This window comes from Ochotona curzoniae, unplaced genomic scaffold, assembly GCF_017591425.1.
Source record: "Ochotona curzoniae isolate NIBS_2020 unplaced genomic scaffold, NIBS_Ocur_1.0 contig_2723, whole genome shotgun sequence".
Classification (NCBI taxonomy): domain Eukaryota; kingdom Metazoa; phylum Chordata; class Mammalia; order Lagomorpha; family Ochotonidae; genus Ochotona; species Ochotona curzoniae.
The window spans coordinates 18,988,324-19,014,826 of NW_024465573.1; the positions used below are offsets into that span (position 1 = coordinate 18,988,324).

A 26,503-nucleotide genomic window follows, 5' to 3' on the forward strand; every position below is an offset into this window, starting at 1 on the left:
TAAATAAAAGTTAAAAAGAATATGTGCATGTGTAATATTCCCAAGACAATTTGAAACCCGCTCCCCCAAAACAAAGTTGCCTTCAAGCTGAATGTTTAATGTATCCCAGTTGTTAGCCTTGAATACTTCCACTGTTCTTACGTATTTTACATATTCTAAACTATTAATTTGCTACTTCATTGTGATAAGTATGAACAGAACTTAATTCAACATCTTTCATAATGAACTCTTTTCTCTTCCCATCTACTCAAATTTGAATCAGTGATATTACTGTTCTACAAATCTATTTCAAATCCGAGTATTTTTTTTTTTTTGCTGCCTTAATTTTCCTTTATCCAGTCTGTTCAGGGGACTAAGAATTCCTAGCCTACGGTACCAGTGCAATCCCTGGACCATCTGAACTGTATCTTCTAATTTAGCTATACCTAAGTCAAAGTGTACGTAAGATATAAACTAATAGAAAAATGCAAAACAAGGTCTAAAGAAGCACATCTCAGTGAATCACCTCTTGTAACACATGCTAGTTTAACTTATGTGTATTACTTATTTTGGCTTTTAGAGAGATATCTTCCATCTGCTGGTTCACTCCCCAAATGCCCACAACAGCCAAAGCTGTATCTGGATGTATTCAGGACCCTGGAATTCAATCTGGGTCTCCTACATTGGTGGTAGGAACTCCAGTACTTTTAGCCTTCATCTATTGCCTCCTAGGGGGTGCATTAGCAGGAAGCTGGAATTGGAAGTGGAGTTGGAACTTAAACCCATGCACTCCATATAAGATGCTGGCAAACCCAACCGTAATTTTGGCTGTTTGCACCAACCATTTATTTGCCCCTAAAAAAAAGTTTAAATGCATGATCCATACAGGGCACCTGCTCTCTCCTGATCTTAGCACCTTCAGCTGAGAAATGATGAGATACTTGCTAATTCTAAAATGTTAAGTCCACAAGAGAAGTGTTTAGATCGCTTTTCATTCATTCATTCAAAAGTTATGCATTCGGCTCCAAAGTCTGGGAATGTATCCAAATAACACATCCTGACCTCAGTAGCTTTGTAGTTTACTTTTTGGTATCACATACTTCAAACAGTACTTCTGGATATTCAAAAGGCACCTATAATACACTAGGGATGAACACAAAACTGTTTTGTGTTAAGTGGAATCTTCACACAGGGACTGTGCTTAATCCCGCTATTGTACAACCAAATGTCGGAATGTATCATCTACTTGCCAGCGCCTGGCACCCTTGGGCTGGAAAACCTGTTTACTCCAGTTTCCGGTGGCGCTACAAAGACAAATTAAATCTGCATAACCCAGGGTGGCCTTTTCAGAGGGGTGGGGCAAATTCTCCCGGTCATCCTGGGAAGCCAAGGGCACCTCGGCGAAAACCTCGGCACCGCGGGCAGGTTCCCGCCGTTCTCCCGGGGAGCGTTCCAAGAACCCGTCCAGGCCGAAGGCTTCCACCGCCCAGCTGAGCCCTAGGGCTCCCATCCCAGCGCTTCCTCAAAACGTGGCCACTCCCCGCACCCCAGCACCTGAGGCGACTCTGCCTCTCCCTGGAGGCCCCGGGATTTCTCCACTCCTCGCCCACTCCTTCTCTTATTTCTCCTGGACTAGCAGCCGCCCAGACTCCGGTGAAGCACTCCAGCCCCGTGGCCCCGGAGCAGCCCCCTGCCCCAAACAGGCCCCCAGACCTCCGGAAACCAAGGGCGTCCGGGCCTGGGACGCGGGGCGGAGAGAATCTTCGGAGCCCGTTTTACGACAGCGTGCGGCAGCGCGGGAGTGGCTGACGGCAGAGCCGTGCCGCTCTTGGGGAGGTCACTCCGGAGACGGTGTTGGTTGTGGGTTGTGGGGAGCCGGTGACAATTATGTGGCGCGTCTGGGCGCGGCGGGCCCAGCATGCAGCCCCCAGGGCGGCGCTCGGGGCTCGGAGGGCGGCTGGCCGGGAGGGACCCGGAGCTCCGCACGGGACTGCGCGGTCTGGGCTGGCTCCGGTTCGTTGCAGCAGAGTGACCACGGTGTATGGCGGGGTCCGGGCACTATGCGGCTGGAGCCCCAGTTCTGGCGCCACGCCGCGGCACCGCGCCCTGCTGCAGCAGCTTTGGGGATCGCCCAGCCGGCGCTGTTACAGTCTCCCCCCGCATCAGAAGGTGAGACTCTGCACCCGGTTGTCCTTCAGGCGCACTCTTCGGTTTGGGCATCCTGTTTCAGGGGCCTCGGTGATCTGGCATGGCCCCTGGTCAAAAGCCCAGCTTGGCTGGAGCTAGCGAGTTCCCCATCCAGTTCTCTGTACCATTGCAATGGGAGTTCCAAGCCTGGGCTGCTTGCAGAAGCCTCGGATGAGGTTTGCGCTTTGTCAGACTCAGGTCCATGGGAGACGAAGTGTGCAGCGCCCAGTGTGTAACAGGACTCAGTAAACTCTGCGTGCAGTTGAAGGAAATGTCGAACCACGCGTGAGAGTTAAGTAACTCCTTTTAAATGCAGTGCTTCTCCTTTTTCTTCTCCAGGTTCCATTGCCTTCTCTCTCCCCAACGATGCAGGCAGGCACCATAGCCCGGTGGGAGAAAAAGGAAGGGGACAAAATCAACGAGGGTGACCTCATTGCAGAGGTAAGTTGTTTGAAAACATTGAAACGAGTTGGAAGGATCTGACTGGATGTGAGCTCTCTGAGTAGTTACTCTTGCTTCAGAAACTGAGTTTTGTTTCCTTTTTAAAAGGTTTTTCATTTTTATTGGGAAGGCAGATTTGCAGAGAAATCTTCCATCCTCTAGTCTCTCCCCAAACGGCCTCTGCAGCTGAGCTGTTCTGAAGCCAGGAACTGGGAGCCTTCTAGGGTTCTCCCACACAGGTGCAGGGTCCCAAGCTTTTGAGCCGTTCTCTACTGCTTTTCTATGCTGTAAGGAGGGAGCTGGATGGGAAGTAGAGCAGCTGGGACACAAACCGCCACCTATATGGGATCTGGGTGCTTGCAAGGGGAGGATTAGCCAGTTGAACTATCACACTGGGCCCTGAGATGGTTTTCAAAACTTGGTACTAGAGGGCCAAGTTGTGGTGTAGCAAGTAATGGTGCCACCTGCAACACCAGCCCATAGGGGTGCTGGTTGGTATCTTGGCTGCCCCACTTCAGATTCAGCTCCCTTCTAATGGCCAGGGAAAGGAAGTAGATGGTCCAGGTGCTGGGGCCCCCGCTCTCCACATTAGAGACCCAGATTAAGCTCCTGGCCACTGACTTGGCCTGACTCAGTCATGGCCATTGTGGCTACTTGGGGAATGAACCAGTGGATGGAAGAACTCTCCCAACCCCCACACACATTTCCTGTAATGCTTTAAAATACATAAACCTTTTCGGGGGGACCCTTGGTATTAGAGACTATTGTGGTATTGCTTAGATAAGTTGTCAGGAGCTGGTCAAACTGTTTTTAACTAAGACTTTTTCTTAAAAACAATCCTTTCAAATCTATTGGAAGGGCATAGAAACACAGAGAGAGAGAGAGATCTTCCATCTGTTGATTTGTTCTCCAAACGGCCACAATTGCTGATGTTGGGCTAGCCTGAAGCTAGGAGCCAGTGGGATCCTTCTCTGGATCTTCCACATGGTTGTAGGGACCCAAGGACTTGGGCTTGCCTCCATGGTTTTCCCAGGCCTTAGAGAGCTGGGTTGGAAATGGCATAGCCAGAACTGAAACAGGACCCTATTGCAATAACCCCAAGACACTTTATTGTCACAAAAGTATTTTAAGATTTATTTGTATTTGAAAGGCACAATTACAGGTAGAGAGAAGGTGAAACAGATTCTCTGTTGGTGTGTTCCCCAAATGGCCGCAAGGATCAGAGCTGGCCCCATCCTAAGTCAGGAGCCAGAAGCTGCCTTTTCATGTGGGTGAAGGGACCCAAGGACTTGAGCTTTCCTCTGCTGCCTCCCTAAGCCACCAGCAGGGAGCTGGATTGAATTGAAAGGCAGACCTAAAGTGATACCCACATGGGATGCCACTGCCATGGGCTGAGGCACAGCCTGCTATGCAAGGTGCAGGTCCCTTTACATGATTCTAGACACCACTTACATGATTCTTTTTCTTTTAAGGGCTTCTTTTTAAGATTTATTTTGTTTTTATTGCAAAGTTGGATATACAGAGAGCAGGCGAGACAGGAAGATCTTCCGTCCAATCATTTACTCCCCAAGTGACCACAATGGCCAGAGTTGAGCCAATCTGAAGCCAGGAGCCAGGAGCCTCCTCTGGGTCTCCCATGTGGGTACAAGGTCCCAAGGCTTTGGGCTGTCCTTAACTGTCTTTGCAAGCCACAAACAGAGAGCTGGATGGGAAGTGGGGCCACTGGGATTAGAACCAATGCCCATATGGGATCCCGGCACGTTCAAAGTGAGGACTTTAGCCACTAGACCACAGTGCTGGGCCCCATTTATATGATTCTGAACACCAGCTAAGAAACTACATATGGGTTGTACAGATTTGTGCTAGTGTTTTATGTGTTAACAGGTTGAAACTGATAAAGCCACTGTTGGATTTGAGAGCCTGGAGGAATGTTACATGGCAAAGATCCTTGTTTCTGAAGGCACCAGAGATGTTCCCGTGGGAGCAGTCATCTGTATCACAGTTGGAAAGTAAGTGGTCTCCCCCGCACTCATGCAGCTTCTGTGTCCAGTAGAGTGTTGTGACTTAAGATTTGAGAAATAGTGAAGACTTTGGAAAACTCCTGTGGATGCTCAGTCTGCCTTCTGACCTTCTTGTGTGGATGCGTTCTTCCTCTTCCTTAGGCCTGAGGATATCGAGGCCTTTAAGAATTACACCTTGGAGTCTGCTGCGGCCGCTCCTGCCCCACCAGCAGCCCCTGCGCCGGCCCCTGCTGCTTCACCCCCTCCACCTTCTGCTCAGGCGCCTGGGAGCTCATACCCCACTCACATGCAGGTGAGGCTCAGCCTCTGAGGGCTTCTGTACATGACTGCTTTGTTTATCCATCATTTTTCCATGGAAGGACTATCGCATCCTTGAAACTGATACTACATGTGATGAGCTGCTGTTATTTTGTAATACACAGGGATTTAAATATGAAAATGGGCAACTTGTATGCTTAGTTGTATCCAGGTGAACTTGAAGGGCTCTCTTAACATTTCTTAGTCCCAGTTTGAGCATGGTTTTTCTTTATCTCCACTCTGTGTACAAATAGGAGTTATAGTAGACTTGCAGTCTATTGAATGGAGGTCCTCAGTTGATGTTTTTCTTTAATGTGTGATGGTCTGTTTTTGTAGAGGGGTGAGGTAATTGTATGGTTTTTATAAATGAGGAAACTAACAATAAAGAACTTAAAGTGTGGAATAGACATGTGTAATAATAACATTGCAACCAAGTTGAAGGCACTGAATGTGACTCCTGTTGATTTTCTTAACTAAATTCGTTGCTAAGAAATTGAATTAGTGTATTAGAGATTGGGAAATACTATGTATATTTGTGTGTTTCAGGTGTTGGAAGTGTATGAAAAAAACTAGCTTTCCTTTTTCTTTCTTACACATTTATTTGAAAGGCACAGAGTTAGATCCTGTCTGCTGGCTCACTCCCCAAAGGAAGTTATTTTTATCTCATTATAAGGTTATTTCTAATTAGATACAAAAGACTAAAGAAAATACCAAAAAAGAATTAACATCCAAATTCATTGGACACACAAACCATATAAATGAGAAAAGTTTCTTTAGACTTGTCTATTAAAGTGAAGATGATGGATCTCATATATTTCATATATAGTCTTTAAGAAGATAACGATGCTTCCCACCCTCCCTCTGATTGAGTCAGCCAGTCTGATGCTTGGGTTTTATTAGCACGGAAATGGCTGTTATAATACAGTCCTTTTCTATTTTGTTGCTAAAAATGAATTGGGAAGTAAAAATTTACATATTAAATTTTGTTTTTGCACACACACATATATGAAAGCATATGAAAACACTTGCCAAAAACTAGAATTGAAATGTTTATTTTAGCACAATAAACCTTAAAATCCATGTATGGTTTTTTCATAGTGTACCTTTTTGAACTGTTTGAAATAGTGCATTGTGGGATGACTGCAGTGAATTAATTGATGTATCAATTTCCTTAGATACTCACCTTCTTTTTGTGTGTACGGTTATCATGCTTGAAGTCTATTCCTCTTCGCAATTTTTAAGAATAAAATAGATTGTTACTAATTGTAGTCACCAGAGAGCAGTTCTTACTTAGTATTATTATTTTTGTATCTTGCAAAGATACCTGAGATTTTGGAACGAATGCAGTTACTTGTGTGTGAGAGGACAGATGCTTATGTCTAGAGCACTGCAAAATTATAGCAGAAGGCTCTCGGACAAGATCGTTCTGTGAACAGAGAAATCTTCATTTTCCTCTCTTAAAAAACAGGTTTAAAGATGCTTTATGTTGTGGAAGTAATTTTAGTAGCCTGAAAGAAGTCTTGGCATATGTTGGGTCAGATACTGTACAGCTTCAGATCTGAAAGGTGATTTAGCCATTGGGAGCCTGTTGAGGTTCTGACCTTTTGCTGTTAAAATTATTTGGATTGCCATTGTTATTGTCCTTTCATGAAATTATTTAAGTTTGACTGAATTCTGTTCCGTCCAAGGCTTCCTAGTGTTAAGCAAGTGATTTTTTATTTCTACAGGTACTTCTTCCTGCCCTCTCTCCCACCATGACCATGGGCACAGTTCAGAGATGGGAAAAAAAAGTGGGTGAAAAGCTAAATGAAGGAGACTTACTGGCAGAGATAGAGACTGACAAGGCCACCATAGGTGAGATTTCTTCAGCTCTTACTGGTTGAGGCACTGAGTATTCCAATGAGGAAGAGGATTGCCATCCTTTTCTATGTGAGTGAGTGATAACATGAAAACTTTGTAATTCTGAGTTCCCATTTCCTGTAACAGTATGTTTTACAGCAACAACAAAACAGACAAACAAACAAACAAACAAAAAGTTAGATTTGTCAGTGCCCTACTGCACTCATTAAATCAAAGATATGTCAGCTAGGATGTTGTTCTTTGGCCAGAGTTTGCTTCCTAGCTTTATTACTGACAAGTTATGTATGAACTGCTGTTGTTAAAGAAAGAGAAAAAAGAGAGAAATTACAGCACCAGGGCAGAGAAATACCAAAGAATTTAAGATGACTTTGAGAGAAAATTAAAACCAGGGTGTCTATATGTATGTATGTATGTATGTGTGTGTGTGTATTCCATGTATGCATTTGTTCTGTTTTAAATTCTCAAAAGTAGAACCCCTTAGAGATAATCCTGTATGATAATATTTATAGATATTTGTAGGTATTAAACATTTTTTTCCCTGTATTCCATGATTACTACTTAAGAGACTTCAGTCTCTTCTCCAAAGATATAGTGGGGGATTCTGGGCATCCTCTGAAGTGATGACTTTGAACTTGTGATTTTAAAGTCCATCTATTTCATGATGGCAAGAGAGAAGCAAAGCATAGGACCCTGCAGTGCCCTGCCCCCGTCTCCTCACTTCCACCAGAGCAGCTCCTTTTTATCTATGAAATGCTAAACACTGTCATTGTAGAGACTTATTAGAGACTCTAGTCATTAGAGAAATATTATCTTGATCAAACTTCTTAGACTCAGAAGACTCTGTGGACCGTATGCCAAACAAACATGCTCCCCTCCCCCCCCTTTTTTTTAAGATGTGTTCATTTATATGAGATGTAGAATGACAGAAAGAGGAAAGGAAAGATAGGCCTTTCACTTGCTGGTTCATTCCACAAATGGCTGCAACAGCCAAGTCTGGCCAGTCCAGAGCCAGGAATCAGGAATTTCCATCTTGGCCCTGCGCTGACTGCTGCAGCCATCTTGGGAGCATACCAGCAGATGGAGGATCCTTCCCTCTTTTCTTCCTCTCTTTGTGTAATTCTGACTTTCAAAATAAGTAAACACATCTTCAAATGAAGGTAAACACAGAGGTTACATGGCATATGAAATTTGGCTCTTTAGCTAGGAGAAAAGCTTTTAGCTTAAAACTGCTGTGAGTTTGGAGGGATAGTGGAGTCTTCTAGATCCCATAATGTTTCTCCCTTTTATTTAAGGTTTTGAAGTACAGGAGGAAGGCTATCTGGCAAAAATCCTGGTTCCTGAAGGCACGAGAGATGTTCCTTTAGGAACCCCACTCTGTATCATTGTAGAAAAAGAAGCCGATATACCAGCATTTGCTGACTATAGGCCAACCGAAGTAACTGATTTAAAACCGCAAGTACCACCACCTATCCCCCCACCGGTAGGTATGCTGCTGGAACTGTGGGACTCCTGCTGGCTGATATCCGACATTCCTTTCAGCTGTGTGTTCCTGTGAATTAGGGAGGCAGTCCATTGACGTTTGTGGAGACTTCTAGAGAGTGTGCGGGGCTGCACCATTAGCTCATGGTGGATCGCCGTGATCATGCAGTTTCTTTTCCTTCTCTGTGTCTTGATTCCTGCTACAAGAGCAAAGCTGAGGTGGCTGTGCTGTATCTGCATTAGATGTAGATATCGTGTTTCTGAAAGGCAAAGTTTGACTTAAGTGTATTTTTTTTTTTTAATTTACCAAATAATCTGTCACTTTCAGTTCTCTCGGTATTAACATATAGTAGAGAATCAAGCATATATTTGTGTAAGAACTGACAGAATATGACCTGTTTAGCATAGAATTTAGTATATTACTCTCAGCTTTGTAATGCACACTATGGGTCTGTAGCATGAACTGTAAAGCACAAATAGTATGTGTGCTGAAGATTCCACAGGTGCTAGTCATGTGAGTCTAGATGAGGTATACATTTCTTGCAGAGAAAACCTGATTTCTGATTGTAGTATATTTATGAGGACCTGACAGATAACAATGTTGATTTATTTCTTAAGATTCACTCAACGTCATAATTTGATGTTTTGAAATTCAGTTAAGTAAAAAGAAAAAACATATTGGAAATGTAAGAGAGTGAGAATAAAGAAGCGACATGAGATTAGGAATGAAGAGACGTTGAGGACATTACATACTGGGTAGAAATACTATATTCCACACTTTCCTCTGTTACAGAGCAGGGTTGGCAGTGTCCAGCCTGTGAACAATATAAGGCCTTTGGACTGGTTTTGCCAAGACAGCTGCAGGGACAGAACTCGAAATTTGATCAGTTGATAACAGGCTAATTTTTAAGTTGGTACTCAAAGGGTCCTTGGCGGAAAAAAGGCTTCCCCATCCTTACTGGGTTAAACTTTGTCTTTGACATAAAGAATTGTTCTTCCCATTCATGTTGCTCTCTTGTGTTGGTTAAATGAAAAAAAGATGCATTCTTATCTTAACAAAGAAGATGAAAATCATTTAGTTAAGACAGTTTCAGCTTCTCAGTAAGATGGAAACTTTTCATCTTTCAGGGCAGTCTTTCGAGTGGTTAGTAATTTACAACTTTTTTCAAAAGGTGGCGGCAGTTCCTCCAACTCCCTCACCTGCAGCTCCTGCACCTTCAGCCACCTTGCCAGCTGCACCTGCTGGACCAAAGGGACGGGTGTTTGTTAGCCCTCTGGCAAAGAAGCTGGCAGCCGAGAAAGGCATTGATCTCACGCAAGTTAAAGGTAAGTCTGCTTCTATGTAATGGGGTTGTAAAGTCAAAAGCCAGCTGAATTTTGGCTTAAGTAGGACAGTGGGGAGAGGGTGAGGGAGGGAAACACCCTGCCACCATGGCACAGGGAAACTCCACTGTGCTTTGTTTAGTCTGCCTGGGATCTGCCAACACAATTTAGATTTCTCAGTCTCTGTTCATGGGGACTGCTTAACTGTTGGGGGAAGTGTGCTTCTTCAATTGTGTTGTAGGAATTGAATGTTATGGTAATAAAAATTATCTTTGTGCAAGGTTGACTGAATACTAGCTGAAAGCAAAACAGAACATGAAGTTGGATGATTTAAAATGACTTAAAATATTAAGATTCATGTAGAACTGAATTAAAGTTCCTTAAACAACAGCAAGAGAAAATACTTCATATACCTTTTTGTCCCCAGAAAGAAAGTACAGATTAGTGCTAAGAGCTTGAAGTCTGGAATCACAACACCTGTTATTTAATTTTGGCTCTGCTGTTTTCTGGATAGTGTCTTTAGATGAATTATTGTTTAACTTACACATGTATTTTTTTTTAAAGATTTATTTACTTATTTGAAAGGAGTTACATATAGAGAGATAGAAACCTTCCATCTGCTGGTATTCCCCCATGGCTGCAGCTGCCAGGACTGAGGCAGTCAAAGCCAGCAGTTTCATATCAGTCCCTCATGTGAGTCGCAGAGGCCCAAACACTTAGAGCAAATTTTTCTTTGCCAACAGCTGTTTGCATTTGAAATTATCAACTTAAAAATTAGCCTGCTATATATTTATTAAGTTCTGAGTTCTGCATGCAGTAGGCTTGGCAGAGCCAGACCAGATGATTTCACAGGCCTCACACAGCCTGCGTGTTTCCCACCCTTATTTATTTAGGCAAATGCTTGTTGATTGCTGTCGGGAGTGGAAGTCAGATTCTTCTTAAGACAGACAAGATTTTGGTTTCAGTTGCCTATGTGTGCAATGAAAAGGAATTAAGTGAGTAGGAAGGGAGAATAGCATAGGAGCTGAGAGTGTCAGCTCTGGAACTGGAATGCTTGGGTTTTTGCCTTATACTAGCTATGTGACCTTTTTCAGTCCTGATTTGTTCATTTGTATATAAAAGCAATACCTTATAATTTATGAGGATTAAATACCTTAATAAATAGCACCTGCACAGAGAAAACTGATATCAAGGTATTGGCTACCATGATCATAATTTTTTCTTGTTAAATAAGGTGATAAAAGTGCTAAGAAAGAGTTAAACTGAGTAATTGTGCTCATGAATGACAGAATGGATAGATGTGGGGGGTCCTGACTTTTAAAGTATTTGGTGGAGATGTTTCCGAGGAGGTGCATCTAATCTGATCTGAAAGGTGAGAAGGAGTTAGCTATGGGCCAGTCATGTGAGGAACCAGTGCAGACTCTGGAGAGGGAGAGAGTGTGGGCTGGTTGAAGGTCTGTGACAATGGAGCGTGGCGAGTGGAGGAGCCTGGTGGTAGGAGATGAGGTTGCAAAGAAGCACAGGGATGGGAACATCAAGGATCTTATAGATCTAGATCAAGAATTTGAATTTTGTGTAAAATATAGGAGGAGGCCACAGAAAGGTTTAAGCAAGGAAGTGAAATAAAAGGCTTGTGTTTTTACAATATTGTTTTGGTTGTTCTGTGGAATTGGATTAAATGAAAGCCAAAGCATCTACTAAGAAGCTTTTGCTGGACCTGGTAACAGTGATTTAGAAAGGGGTGGCAAATGTGGAAATGGACACCTTCACGATAGATTTTAAAATTGAGATTCAGGAGCTGGTACTATGACACAGCAAGTTGAGCTGCTCTCAACAACATGGATCTCCCTTATGGGTTCCCAGCTGCTCCACTTCCCATTCAGCTCTTCCAGCTCACTGCTAATGTGATTGGTAAGGCAACAGAGGATGACCCAAGTCCTTGGGTTCTTACACCTACTTAGGAGACTCCTGCCTTGGACCTGGCCCTGCCCGTTGTTGCTGTAATTTGTGGAGTGGACCAGCAAATGGAGAATCTCTGCTCTGTAGCTCTGCCTTTTAAACAAACAAACAAAAAAAATCTTAAAAAAAAATCTAGAATCAACAGAACATAATCAAAGATAGGATGTGGGGGCTTGACAGCCATTATTCCACAAGGGTGGGGCCAAAGACCATTTGGTTAGGTCAGAAAGTGGATGATGAAGTAAGGGGAGCATGGTGCACAACTAGTTCAAGAAGTTTTGTTATGTCTTTTGTTATGCCATATTTTTCTTTGAGTTTTAATACTGTTTAGGTGGTTGAGAGGGATGCACTCCCATGTGGGACTCAGATTATGGTGGGGAGGAAGGTAGGAGAAGGTGGATAGGGAACAGTTATTTTATGACACCTTAGAGACACTGATGTGGGGAAGAATGTCCCAAGGGTATTACTTAAATGTTTTGAAAAGTTCTGAGATGTCAGCTTCATTGCACCAGACTTGAGAAAAATCTTTCTGAGGTCTAAAGGCTGACCAAGTCTACCTTAATGCATCCGTAGACCCAGGAACATGTTGCAAAATTTGGTCAGAAGTGTGGTCTAACCTGTTTTTCTTTCCATTCTCTGATGAGGTACTCAATATCTTCTGCTCGTCTAGATGAGCTGGCTGTCAATGTCCCCATGTGCATCTGGGCATGCTGTCTACTGCACAGGCATCAGCAACTGAGGAGGCCCAGTCCTGACTCATGCACTCCAAGTTGAACCACATATATTGTGTTTTTTTTTTCTGTGGTTAAGGTTTGAGTTCAGCTAACTAGTTGGAGTCCCCCAAGAAACCTTACCTGAGGTGACCTCAGACTTGACTCTTATGTGTGCCAGCCAGTGCATCTGTCACACTGACGGATGGATGATGCAGCCTAGCCCTACGCATCCCAGCCTGGCCCAACCCAGCCCATCCCAGCTCACCACTGGTCGGGTCTTTACACACACCAATGGGTACCATGGCCTACTTGGGGTGGCCCCCAATAATCTGTACTAGGCCCACCCACAGCCCTGGTTTTTATGTGTGCTGGCATGTGCTGTAGGCTAACCTAGGCTGGCCTACATCCCATCTGGTTCTCGTGTACATCGTTGGGTGCTGCAACTTAGCTCATAGCCTGACCTGTCTCCAGACCCAGCCCACACGTATGCTGATGGGTGCTACTGCCCTGACCAACCTGGCTCACTCCCAATCCTGGCAGTCATGCTCACTAGTGGCAGCTGCAGCCCAGCAGGAGAGTGCCCAGAGTTCCCCCACAAGGCCCTTTCCCAGCCCTGGATCTCAGGCATACTAACAGGTATGTCTCCACTGCCCTCAGTCCTGGCCTTTGCATATACCAATAGGTGCTGCAACCTGACCCGGCCCAGCCCATCCCCCTCCCATACCAACTCCTGAGAGGGCCAGTTGAGTTTTGTGGTGCAGCCAGATTTAGCCGGTCGCCACCTCCAGCTCTGTATGCAGACTGGTGATTCCTGCAGCCCCACAGAAGTGAGCCCACAAGACCCCTACAACATCTGCCCCAGATTTGATTCTCTTGTATTTTTCTGGTGGGTGTTGTAGCCTAGCCTGATGTGGCCCACTCCTTGCTCCAACATGCGCATTTGAGTACTGTGGCCTAACCCAGCAGACGTACCCTCCAGCCCAGGTCTTCCATGTAGACAGGTGTTGTGGCCTGATATAGACATGCCCTTTGGTTTCCCCCCTCTTAGCCACTCCATATCAGCTCCCTCACCTGCCTGTGAATACTGCGCCTTGATCTGTATAAACTTCTAAGTCATTCCTCCATGTCAAACGTGACCTCAGCTGCTCTCACTCTCATGCATTACCAGAACCCCTACCCTGGGAAATCTACACCCTTCCCACCCTGCCTGGGGGCCTGTGTAGCATGTCCTGGCCCAGCATTCCCCACCTTCCCCACTTATGTTTGAAAAAAAAAAATGAAAAATAGAATAGACAACTATGCTGACACATTGGTGTAGTTAACACAAATTTGGCATTAATCAAGCCCAGAGTGCCTACCAGCTATTGGCTGCTTCTCTCACAGCAGTGTAACACTTGGCCAGGTACAAGGCAACCTAGACTGTTGCCTCCAGCTGGGGAAGGAGTTCTGTAGGAATAGAGTTAGAGCTTTAGGGGCGTATTGACCCAAGAACTTCTGATGATGAGTCAGAGTATGAATCTAGTACAGACGTTCTCAGCTGAGGCACTGATATTTTGGGTCAGGTGATTCTTTATTATGATAGGAGTGTATCCTGGCTTACATCCTGGGATATTTAGTTGAGTCCTTGGATTCTTGACTCAATTTTGGGCCTAGCCTTTCAGAACCCCATATGGGCACCAGTTTGTGTCCCAGATGCCCCACTTCCCATCCAGCTCCCTGCTTTGGCCTGGGAAAGCAGTGGAGGATGGCCCAAAGCCTTGGAACCCTGCACCCACCCACGTGGGAGACCAGGAAGAAGCTCCTGGCTCCTGGCTTCAGACCAGCTCAGCCCCAGCCGTTGCAGTTTCTTCTGCATCTCCCACACAGGTGCTGAGGATGTATCCACTGATCCATTGTTCCTGGCCTGGATTCAGGCACTTAAGCCATCACTTCTTCTTTCCCAGGATGCATATATAGCAGGAAACTAGAATTGAGAGCAGAGCTGGGACTTCATCCGAGGCACTGATAGTGTTGAGCATGTCCCAAGCAGCATCTTAACTTCTAGGCCAAACTTCAGTCCCAAAGGAATTCCTAATGGAGAAATGAATCCAGACCTCAAATGAGATCTCTTTCTGGCTTCAGAAAGGTGTTTTACTTGTTAATCACTAATAAGAAGGAGAAGGCATCTGGTTTTCCTTTTTGAGGTTTAGATGTATTTCAATTAGCATTGTTTTATGCCAATGTTTCCCAGTATAAAAAAGAAGATAGGTTCAGCCATGAGGCTGGGGCGAAAGGAGCCTCCTGCAGCATGGCTGCTGCAGGGGATGCCCCAGCCAGGTCGGACCCAATGCTGGGGACTCAGGCCATGGTCACTGCTGCCAAGTGGTGACCACGTCCTAGGCTTTGAGTGGCCAGTGCGCCTGTTGGGCGCGAGGCTCTGCCTGCTGACTACCCAGCAGTGAGCTCTGGGGTCTTTAGGGTATGTAATTGCTGCCTAGGGACATTCATGGATAAACCCAGTGTGAGTGTAGGTGAGGGATGAATTCTGGTGATTCCCAGCGACAGGACCACGGAACTTGCTGGCAAGTGTGGGGACTGAGGCCTGGTGGTTTGGAGGGGAGAGTCAAAAAGATCTATTTGGGCCAGACTGATTGACCAGCCCACATGGAAAATCTGAGATGAGCTATTAGCATAGAGCGTCACTGACTGCCACACACCAGTCCACATGAAAGCTATGGCTGGGGACCTGTCTGGCAGGGCTAGGTACCAGTACCTGACTGATTGGTGGAACAGTGGGCAGGTTACACTTGGCAGGGTCAAGGCACTAACCAACATGCAAGAGAACCAGACCTGGGGGTAGATTCTCTGGCGGAAGTGTGGGCCGAACCCTGTGGAAATACAAGTCCTGCTGGTTAGCTCACAAGTTGGGGTGGTGATGGGCTGAGCTAGGTGTGACCGTGGAACTTGCCATCACTTATGGATAAAGGAACCTATAGCAGTCTGGGCAGATCAAGGCAGCAGCTCCTGAATGTGCATCCTAAAACAGGATGTGGGGTGTGTTGAGCTGCAACTGGAAGGGGTCAGTTTGGGCAGGGCCGAACAAACCTCAACTCACAAGGAAGAACAGAAATCAGAATGGAGCACAGGTCATGCCGAGCTAGGCTCTTACACGGACTGGTCTGCATGAGCCAGGGATACTAGGCCACAGCATCAAAAGCAAAGGCTGAGACAAGTGAGGGGTAAGCCAACTGGGTCAGAGCAACCACTGGTACGCATGTAATCTAGGGCAGGGAATAGAGGTGGTTGGGGAGCTGTGAGAGTATACTCTTGCTGGGTTGGGATTCCCACTGGTGAGTGCGGGGGTAAGAGTGGGGGCTGCATTCTGGTCTGGATATGGTTGCAACCTCCTTTGGCACAAGTGTGAACTGGGGCTGGGCGCACCTAACCAGGCTAGACTCCATCACCATCTGGTGCTCTGGAGAACCTGGGTAAATGTAGGACAGACTAGGCTAGGTCTCTGCCCCTACTGAGCCATGTGTGAGCAGTGTCTGGGTATGGATAAGCCTTGGCTGGGCTGAAACATCTAATATTAAGAACCAGAATGGATTGAAGGCCAGCAAGGAAAGGCTACGGTTCCTACCAGGACAGGAGGTGGACTAAGTAGGGCTGGCCCATGGACCCACCAGTATGCACAAGATCTGGCATAGGGAGAGGTTCTAATGGAGGAGCCTGGGCAGCTCTTCTGGCAGGACACAGTCCCTGCAGGTGAGCGCAGGAACCACAATGGGGAGCAACCCAGAAAAGGCAAGAGAAGGATACCCACTGACATACATTTGGCATAGGTCGGAGGCAGACCAGGCTGAACCAGTTCACATCACCTGCTGGCTAATCCGAGCACCAGAATAGAGTTTGGATCGGACCAGATTCAGTCGCGACACATACCGGTGCATATTATGAAAAGCCAAGGTGAAGTGAGCTGTACCAGATGTGGCCACGGTGCCCAAATAGCACACATGAGAACCAGGGAGGGAGGCGGCAAAGCCAGCAGGGGGAATGTGGGCTCCCTGTTAAACAGCCAACTCCCCCTGGAGAGCATGAGCTGGGATGGAGGCAGACTAGACCAGGCAGGGATACAACACCTGTGGGCCTCATGTGAGCTAGATAAGGGAAAAGCCAGGTTCAGCTGACTGCTCTGACTGGGGCCAGCATAAATTAGAGTGGGTGAGGGTTGGTTGGGCCGCAGCATCAGCTGGCAGAGGCTGGCACTTGGGGCAAAGTCTATCAAGTTAAACTCCAGAACCTCCTGGAAAGTGCATGATTTGGGAATGGGAGTGGCCTAGTGAGTAGATAATGGGCACCTCTTTCTTGGGTTTCCACTCCCACTGGAGAGCACGAAAACCAGGACAAGGCAGGGGTGGCTAGAAAGAAAGGCACTTGCCAGTATATGTGTGGGCTGGATAGTAGGTTGGTTGGGTTGAACTAGGCTTCAATGCCCATTGACATGTATGAGAGCTAAATGGGGTGTGGGACAGACTGAACAAGTCTGTAGTACATAGTGGGAAGCATGGGAACCAGGGTAGGGGACAGGCCTGGAGGGTTGTGGGGAGTTACCCCAACTAGGCTGCAGCTCCCACTGGTTTGCAGGAGGGCCGAGTATGAAGTGGACAGGATCAGGCTGGACTGCAACAACCATTGGTTCAAGTGGAAGACAGGGCTGGAGACAGAACCAACCTAGCAGTTGCAACCATCAACATATGCATAAGTTGATTGGGGCGACAGTCTGTGCTGGACCCTGTACTGGCAAACACACACAAGAATCAGATCTGGGGTCATCTCTGATAAAGTTTCTTTGGAGATCCCTCCAATTGAGCTGCTGATCTCAGAACCTGAACCATGAAGAGACTATGTCAGCCAGTGGATTTTGAAGAGATTTAGTCGTGTGCAGAATGGTGAGATTAGCAGCAATTCAGACCTGTTGAACTATCAAAACTGCATGAGCAGAACCCTTGGAGTGTGCCCCACATTGGGGACCTGGGATGGGAGGGAGGCTGGGTGGAGCTTCTCCCTTTGTTTCTCCTCTTACCCCAGATACAGGGGAAAAAAATGGTATTAGTGTGGAAACAATGGTCTTACCCACTTTCCTATAACCCTTGACCGTTTGTGCCCTAATCAACTATGTAAGATTATCAAAATAAAAACATTTTAAAAAAGAAGATAAAATAATTTTGACTTAGCTAAAACTCTAGAAGAATTAAGGAAATTTGCATTAATTAGAAGACCACTAACAGTCAAGAAAGGGGACTCTGTGTGACTTAAAATTAGCAATTGGCCAAAGTTGGTAGTGTTCTAGGGGAGAACCTTATGCAACCAAGTTTAAACTTGTGGTCTCATGGGCCCGGTGTGGTAGCCTAGCAGCTAAAGTCCTCACTGTGCAAGTGCCGGGATCCCATATGGGTGCTGGTACATTTCCTAGCTGTTCCACTTCCCATTCAGCTCCCTGCTTGTGGCCTGGGAAAACAATTGAGGATGGGCCAAAGCCTTGTAACCCTGCACCTGCGTGGGAGACCCAGAAGAGGCTCCTGGCTTCAGATTGGCTCAGTTCCAGTCTTTGCGGCCACTTGGGGAGTGAACCAGTGGACAAAAGATCTTTCTCTTTTTTTCTCCTTCTTTCTGGAAGTCCGACTTTCCGATAAATAAAAAAATAATAAATCTTTTTTTTTGTTTGTTTGTTGAAGTTGTGGTCTCTTCAGGGTGTTGTAGCAAACCCTAAAGAGGCTTTGCTTCAGGATTACAGGTTGATATCCTTAGGGACCAGCAGTATGTCATCATATATGTAATGTTTCTATACCTCTTCCAGGGACAGGCCCAGACGGCAGAATCGTCAAGAAAGACATCGACTCTTTTGTGCCTACAAAAGCTGCTCCTGTGAGTTCTGTTTGACTCGTGAATTTTTCTTAGTAGTTTGTCCTTTCAAAGTGCTTTTTCCTGCTTAGTCCAGCTGTACCTCATTTATAAATTAAATGGCTTAGCTAGAAGCACGTTTCCTCCTAATTTTGTGGCTTAACAGTCTTTAGATAGGTGTGTGCTGTAATGAATATACAAAACTAAAGATGATATACTATATTGGCATGAAATCCAGATTGTATTTTAAGTAGAAATACTGAAAAAAAAGTAAAGAGTTATTTATTTGAAAGACTTAAAGTTACAGAGAGAGAGAGAGAGAGAGAGAGAGAAAACGAATCTCACTGTTTTCCATCTGCTGACTTATTCTCCAAATGGCTGCAACGCATGGGCCTGGACCAAGCCAAAACCAGGAAACTGGAACTCATCTTGTCCCCCACATGTGTGCACGTACCCAAGCGCTTGGACCAGCTCCTACCGTTTTTCCCAAGTCTGTTAGCAGCGGCTGGATGAAAAGTGGACTAGCCAGGACTCAAACGGCCCGGGTATGGGAGACTGGTGCTGCAGGCAACAACATAACCCACTGGATTAGAACATTGGCCTGAGATACTGGAATTTTTCTGATATATTCTCTCATTTGATCCTTGTTTTTTTTTTTAAAAAAAATGCTTGCACGTTGTTTGTATAGAGTTTATGTGGTTAGTCCATTCAGGAATTAAATCCAGTTATCCAGCTTGTTTGATTTAAGGTATCCAAAATTCAGCTAAGATTAAGAAAGATTTTTTATTTGTGTAGATGTTTGTTTTAGAGATTTGTCCTTGTTTTTTCATCACCTTTTTGAGATAATGGATTAGCTGGTTTATGTCTCAATTCTTTCAATTTTAGAATGTCTTGGCTATGTTTCCTGAAGGTAATTTTGTAATATCAAAGTTATTTTGACATAATTACTGAATACACCTACTCACAGAATGATGACACTTAAAACAAACTAGAATCCTAAGTAAAAAAAAATTAAAACTATGAAGCAGTCTAAATCCAAATATTATTTTGCTCAGTGTAGCAGAAAATAGCTTTTCTTCTGTTCAACTTTTATTATTTTTTACTTTGCATCTATAAATGAATCACTGAGTAAGTCAGGTGCTTTGTCTAACAGTTAAGTTGTCAGGTTGGGACACTTGCATCGCATATCAGCATTCCTGGCTTTGAATTCCAGCTCTGCTCCTGATCTCTGCTTACTGATGATACAGCTGGTGATGATCCAAGTGGTTAGATTCCTGATGTGCACATGGGAAATTTGCATTAGGATGTTGCAGGCCCGAGGGAAGTGAACCAGTAGTGGGAGCTCCCTCTGTTTCCTCACCTCTCAAATAAATTTAAGAAGAAAGAAAGAACAAAAGTGTCACTAGTAGCCTTTCCTAATCTTTGCCAAGATTGAGCTGTTGTGCTCAATAGTAATTATTTATTTATATTTATGGAGGATAACATAGTATTTCTTTTTTTCTTGATAGCTTAATATTTCAGTAAATGTTTCCAGCTGTACCTCTGTTCCTGAGCTTTTTTTTTCTCTTCTCCTCCCACCCCCCATAGGCTCCAGCAGCTGCTGTTCCTCCTCCTCCTCCTAGTCCAGGAGTGGCACCAGTTCCTACAGGCGTTTTCACAGATATACCAATAAGCAACATTCGCCGAGTAAGAGCATTACCGTGAGCTACTCTGACTCTGCTGTTCAGCTGCAATCATAGTTTAAGCAGTAACAGTGGTCTTTTCATTTGAGAGTATCAAATGGACACTATAAAGGAATAATGTATTGTGTTCTCTGATTAAGTTTATTAGAAGAGGTGTGTTGTGGCACAGTACTCCGTGTTCCAGCTCTGATAATGCCAATGTTGAGCATTACTGGATGGTAGAGTGAAAAGGCAGACAAAGCCTCTGATTTAGGTATGATCTTGTCTTAACCTAAATAAGTGACTTTTTAATTTTTCGTTGGTTTCAGGTTATTGCACAGCGGTTAATGCAATCAAAACAGACCATACCTCATTATTACCTTTCCATTGATGTAAATATGGGAGAAGTCTTGTTAGTACGGAAAGAACTTAATAAGGTAAAGGACCTGGAATATTTCAGCTCTTTAAATTACTAACTTTTTTTTCCCTTACTAAACACATAGCATTTTGACCATATATCCTGTTACAGAAAGTCAGTCAGTAATGGAAAACAGATGTGTATATTTTGCAGAGAATATACTGGAGATATTCTAATCTTAGAAACTTATTATTTTTTTAAATACTTTTTTCATTTGAAAAGCAAAGTTAGAAAAAAAGATCCTCCATCACCCAATCTATTCCCCAGGAGACTGCAAAGGCCAACGCTGGGCAACACCAAAGCTGCGAGTCAGAATCTTTATTTAAGTCTCCCACGTAAGTCAGAGAGGCTCAAGCACTTGGGCCGTTAGCAGGGAGCAGGATCAGAAGTGGAGCAGCAGGGACAAGACCCAGTACCCACCTGGGATGCTGGTGTTGTGGGAGGTGACTTAGCTTGCTACTCCATAGTGCTGGCCTCTAATTAAAATTTACTTAAAGGTGACTTTGTAATGGATAGGTTTAGCCAGCTGAGTCATCATGATCTAATACTTGAGTCTCTTTTAATATGTAGGAACTGTGTTCACTTTGTATTTATACATAAATACCAAGCAGCTACTTAATGTTTATTTATTTATTTTTATTCTAAAACAGGAACAATTATTTGTGACTAATTGGTGAGATTCTCAAGATGAGCTATCTGCTACAGTAGCTAACTCTCGGGTTCAGGTGTTGCCCCTTCATGGAATCCGCTCCTCAGTCTGCGGTGTATTCTTTTTAGGTGCTTTGTCCAACTGGTCCCACTGGTGTCTTGTCTTCTAGCTTTGACATTCCAGGTGTACTTCCTCTTGTGCTTGGCAGGGTAGGCACATTTGCCAAAGCTTGACATCTCAGGGTAGTAGGGCTTGAAGCCACAGTAGCACCACAATATACACGTGCTACTGAGACACTTGCTAGCTGTTGATGTTCCCTTCATCATCTTGCTTTTGTGGCCAACACCAAAAAAACCACTTGCTTTTGGGAACACAGCATAAAGCATTATCTTTTTCTCAGTAAGTCCAACTGGGGGGAAAACACATGTGAAAAAGAGGAAAGGCATATTTTTTTATTCAAGGGAAATTAATTTGTGAGTCAGTTTCTTTGTGTGGTAATGTCCCTAAATTGCTATATTGCATTATATAAATTAAATATTAACATTAGTTCAAAGAAAGGGGGAATTCATAGTAGCAAAGAAAAGGTTGATTTAAACTGTGGAAAATAAGGATTTGCTTTGGAGACAAGTTGAAAAAGTCTATTCTAATGATAGACTATCATAAAAGGAAAGTGCTTAAGAAATGGGTGTACAGGAGATCAAAAAGGGAAGATCTTGGAAAAGAACTAAGATTTAATAATTTGACTCTGGGAGACCATTAATGTTTGTACAGTAAAGTGATATAATATCACTGTTTTAAGAAAGATTGTACTGTAAGATGTATTAAGAATGGAACAGGAGAGAGGGATATGAAGGATCTTTTCAAGGAAGACAAAAGTAAAAGCCATTACCTCTTAGCAGTGGCACACACGATCTTTCTGGGGTATTTTGTAAAAACTCTCCAGCCTTGGGCCTGGCAGCGTGGCTTAGCAGCTAAAGTCCTCACCTTGAACGCGCCGGGATCCCATATGGGCGCCGGTTCTAATCCCGGCAGCTCCACTTCCCGTCCAGCTCCCTGCTTGTGGCCCGGGAAAGCAGTGGAGGACGGCCCAAAGCCTTGGGACCCTGCACCCGTGTGGGAGACCTGGAAGAGGTTTCTGGTTCCCGGCTTTGGATCGGTGCAGCACCGGCCGTTGCGCTCACTTGGGGAGTGAATCATCGGATGGAAGATCTTCCTCTCTGTCTCTCCTCCTCTCTGTATATATCTAACTTTGCAATAAATTAAAAAAAACAAAAAAACAAAAAACTCTCCAGCCTCTTCTCCTGTAGGTAATTTGCCTGCTTGCTCACTCTATTGAAGACTCAGTGTTCACCTTGCTATTTTTTGCTCATTCATGTATAAGCTCTGACCTTAGGCTCTTTGAACTTGCTAATGCTTGGAGCCTCTAACAGACACATGGCTTCCATCTTTACCTCCTCAGTAATTTGACTCAGCATCCTTTTCTTTGGTCTTACTTGATTACCTTACTCTAAAATTGCCATTTCTTCTCCCCATTCCTTCCTTAGTTCTTCCTTACCTTTATTTTTTCTTTGGCTCTCAAAATCATATAAAACATTGGTTTTTAAGAAAAGATTTATTATATTTTTATTGGAAAGTCAAATATATAGAGAGGAGGAGAGACAGAGAGAAAGATCTGGAGGAGAGACAGAGAGAAAGATCTATTTGTTGATTCACTCCCCAAGAGGCTGCAACGGCTGGAGCTGAGCCGATCCGAAGCCAGGAGCCGGGAACCTCTTCTAGGTCTCCCGATGCTGATGCAGAGTCCCCAGGCTTTGGGCTGTCCTCTGCTGCTTTCTCAGGCCACAAGCCGGGAACTGGATGGGAAGTGGTGACACCAGAATATGAACCAGCACCTATATGGGGCCCCAGCACGTCCTAGGCGAGGACTTTAGCCGTTAGGATACCATACCAGGCCCCAATATAAAGTATTGTATGCTTCACTTGTAAAGTGTAGACTGTAAGCTTCCTGAGAGCATAATTTTTTTTCCATTTTGTTCAATGCTTTATTCCCAGGGCTTTAGAGTTAAATGTGTCTAAAAAATTATATCATCAGTTCTTTTAAATGGCTTTATTAGGTATAATCTGTGTGCTGCCATGCCAGTCACTCATTAAAATGCAGAATTCAGTGGTTTTTAGAGTATTCAACTAGTAATAATCGTTATAAATTTTCTAATGTTTTCATTACCCCAAAAAGTAATCTTTTATTTTACTTGGTCAAATTTTTCTAATCCTCTGATCGTCTTCCACAATCCTAGGAAACTGCTCAGTATACATAGGCCCATTATGGTTATGGAAACTACCCTAATTGGACCTTTCAGAATGGCTTATTCAGAATCAGCTTATTCCCAAGGTCCATCATTTGTAGCATTTTTCGTTTTGCATTTCTTTTTATTGAATAGTATTTCATTACAGATATATGCCACATTTTATTTAGGTAATTATTAGCTGATATACATTTGCATTGTTTGCACTTTCTGGCTATTAATTCTGTACAATTTTTGTGTATCAGTTTCTGTGAAAACAGTTTTAATTTCTGTTGAATATATACCTATGAGTACAACTGCCAGATCATATATAACTCATACATACATAATATGTAATGCATAAATATATACGTTTACCTTTAAAAAAATATTTTTATTTGGCAGAGTTAGAGAGAGAAGGAGAGACAGAAATCTTCGATCCTCTGGCTCACTCTCCAAATGGCGGTAACAGTCAGAGCTGAGTCGGGCTGAAACAGGAGCCTTCTCTCAATGTCCACAGAGGGTATAGGATCCTAAGGATTTGAGCCATTCTGCATTGCTTTCCCAGGCCAGAAACAGGGAGCTCAATCGGAAATAGAGGAGCCAGGACTTGAGCTGGTGCCTATGTGGGATGCCAGTGCCACAGAAGAAAGCCTAGGTTGCTACTCATGAGGCTAACAATTATATTTAGGTTTTTGTGCAAGTGTCAGACTGCTCTACAAAGTATCTACATCATCCTTACTAATACTGTGTGAGGGTTCCTTACAAATGTTTGTATTGGGGCCTGGCAGCTAAAGTCCTTGCATTGCAAGTGCCAGGATCCCATATGGTTGCCGGTTCTAATCCTGGTGGCCCCCATTTCTGTCCAGCTCCCTGCTTGTAGCCTGGGAAAGCAGTTGAGGATAGCCCAAAGACTTAGGTCCCTGTACCAGCATTGGAGACCTGGGAGAGGGTCCAGGGTCCTGGCTCCTGGCTTCAGATTGGCATAGCTCCAGCTGTTGTGGCCACTTGGGGAGTGAATGGACAAAAGATCTTCCTCTCTGTCTCTCCTTTTCTCTGTATATCTGACTTTCTAGTAAAAATAAGATAAATCTTTAAAAAACCAAATATTTGTATTTTTTATTATTATGGTTTTAATTGATAGCTAATGAGAGGGGACATTTTTTCGTGTGTTTATTAGCATTCATAAGTGTCATGAAAATTTTGGTCATTTTTTATAGTTGAACTATTTATCTTTTCATTATTGTACATAATATTAACATACTCTATATATAAGATACATTCTAGATATTGTCACTTATAAGATATAGGATTTACAAACAATTTCTCTCCATTGTGGATAGTTTTCTCCCTTTCTTGATGGTGGTGTCCTTTGAAGCTCAGATTTCTTACTATGTCCACTCATCTGTTTTTTCTTTTGTGCTAAAGCCCTTAAGATTAGTGCCTTTGTTTCCTTGTAACAGTTTAAGTTTTAGTTTAAAGGCAGAGTGTCAGAGGCCTTCTGTCTGCTGTTGCGTTCTTCAAGTGGCTGCAACACAGTGGATGTGGGTGTTGTAGCAGCTGCTTAATCCACTGTGCCACAGCAGTCCATGTATGGTTTCTATTTATTCTCAGATAGGTCATTCTTTTTATTACTGTAAATGGGATTCTTTTGTAAATTTCATGTACAGATTGCTCATTGCTACCGCAGAGGAATACAGTTGATTCTTGTACCTTGCAGCTAGTAAACTTGTTTATTAGTTCTAATATATTTTTAGTTGGTTCCTTAGGAACTCTGTATATTGGATCCTGTTATCTGTAGAGATAATTTGTTTCTGATCTGTTCTGAGCCCATGGAGGTAAATCATATCCAAATTATAGTAGTTGTTAACTAAGTCCTGTACTTGCGTAAGTCCTGTTTCATCATAGTGAATGAGCCTTTTATATATTGCTTGGTTTTGTTTGCTAGTATTTTGTTGAACATTTTGTGTCTAATTAAGATAGAGGTAAGTGCATAGTGTTTGTTTGAGTGTGTGTATATTTGTATTGTCTTTGATTTTGTTATTGGGCTATAATTGGCCTTTATAGTATGAGTGGAGAATTATTTGTGCTCTCCTGTGTTTTGGGAAAAATTTGTGAAGAATTTATTTAATTGGTTAAATGTTTCTCAGATTTCTCCAAGGAGTCTGTTTGGATCTTTTTTTTCTTGTTTTTGCTTTTAAAAAGTGATGTATTTATGAAATGAGTGGTGATATGAGAAAGGAGAGACTCAGAGATATTGAGACCTTCCATCCTTTGGTTCGCTCTCCAAATAGCTTGTCTAGGCTGAGCCAAACCCGTGAGCCAGCAGCTTTGTCCTGTGCATTTTCAGTCCAGGAAGCTGGATTGAAAGAGATACAGCCACAACTAATTGATGATCTAATATGCACTGTTGGTGACATTTGTGGCTCTTAATCTTTGGCACCACAACACTGGACCCCATGGGTGATTTTAAAATGACTAAATTCCATCTGTTACTGGTTACGGGTCTTTTCAGAATTTCTGTGTTTTTTCTTTATTCAATTTTATTCATCCAAATTATCTGATTTATTCTCATATGGTTGGTCAGGGTATTCCTTATGATCTATTTTATTTCTGTAAGACAGATGGTGAGGCCCCCTTTCTTCTCTAATTTTTCTTAGTGAGTCTAACTAAGCATTTACCCATTTGTGTTGTCATTTGGCTAGCCTTTCAAACAGTTAATAGTTTGCTTTAGTTGAGAAGAATGAAAACCTAGGAAGGTAGGACATACTGTAACTTACGGGATGCAGATCAGGGCTTAACAAGGCGAAGTTTAAAATGACAGAACCAACTTTCCACCTCTGGATGTTTGAATATTCTTTTCATCTTGTCCCTTACATATTCAGTCTTGCTGAAGGGAATTTTAGAAACTCTAATGATTTCTTTTCTTTACAGATGTTAGCAGGCAAAAGCAAAATTTCTGTCAATGACTTCATCATAAAAGCTTCAGCTTTGGCGTGCTTAAAAGTTCCCGAAGCAAATTCTTCTTGGATGGACACAGTTATCAGACAGTAAGTATAACTGGGGAAAGAGAGTGTGTGTGTGTGTGTGTGTGTGTGTGTGTGTCTTTCTGTGTTCTCTGGTGTGACTGCCTAGGAAGTTTGGGGCTAAGGAGATATGGGATACAGAAGGAGATGGCTGCCTTAAATGAAGCAACTTGAGAACAACACAGAATTATTTCTGAGATAGTACCAATTTAACTAGTAAAGACTACAAACTCTTCAAGTTTATATAAGAGCAGCATAAGACTTGTTTAATTAAAAGCAGGAAGAAGGTGATTTTTAAACCAGTGAATTCTGCTGAATTTTTGGGAAT

At 43.6% G+C, this 26,503-nt stretch overlaps 1 protein-coding gene across 12 annotated transcripts in view; it reads left to right on the top strand.

Moving 5' to 3' along the window:
* Nucleotides 1–1,800: 1,800 nt before the first annotated feature.
* DLAT (dihydrolipoamide S-acetyltransferase) overlaps nucleotides 1,801–26,503 on the top strand; it is a 37,297-nt gene continuing 12,594 nt past the window's right edge. For 2 of the 12 annotated variants that reach the window (XM_040976937.1, XM_040976942.1), the window contains exons 1-11: nucleotides 1,801–2,148; nucleotides 2,506–2,607; nucleotides 4,492–4,616; nucleotides 4,770–4,920; nucleotides 6,653–6,779; nucleotides 8,078–8,265; nucleotides 9,437–9,590; nucleotides 18,096–18,163; nucleotides 19,727–19,825; nucleotides 20,130–20,237; nucleotides 26,084–26,199. In XM_040976937.1, coding sequence (XP_040832871.1) covers nucleotides 1,867–2,148; nucleotides 2,506–2,607; nucleotides 4,492–4,616; nucleotides 4,770–4,920; nucleotides 6,653–6,779; nucleotides 8,078–8,265; nucleotides 9,437–9,590; nucleotides 18,096–18,163; nucleotides 19,727–19,825; nucleotides 20,130–20,237; nucleotides 26,084–26,199 — 1,520 coding nt within the window. In that variant the 5' untranslated portion in view covers nucleotides 1,801–1,866. Of the gene's footprint in view, nucleotides 2,149–2,505; nucleotides 2,608–4,401; nucleotides 4,621–4,769; nucleotides 4,921–6,652; nucleotides 6,780–8,077; nucleotides 8,266–9,436; nucleotides 9,591–18,095; nucleotides 18,164–19,726; nucleotides 19,826–20,129; nucleotides 20,240–26,067; nucleotides 26,200–26,503 lie in introns of those variants that run through there. The other 10 variants (XM_040976941.1, XM_040976943.1, XM_040976938.1 and 7 more) reach the window with 10 other exon arrangements.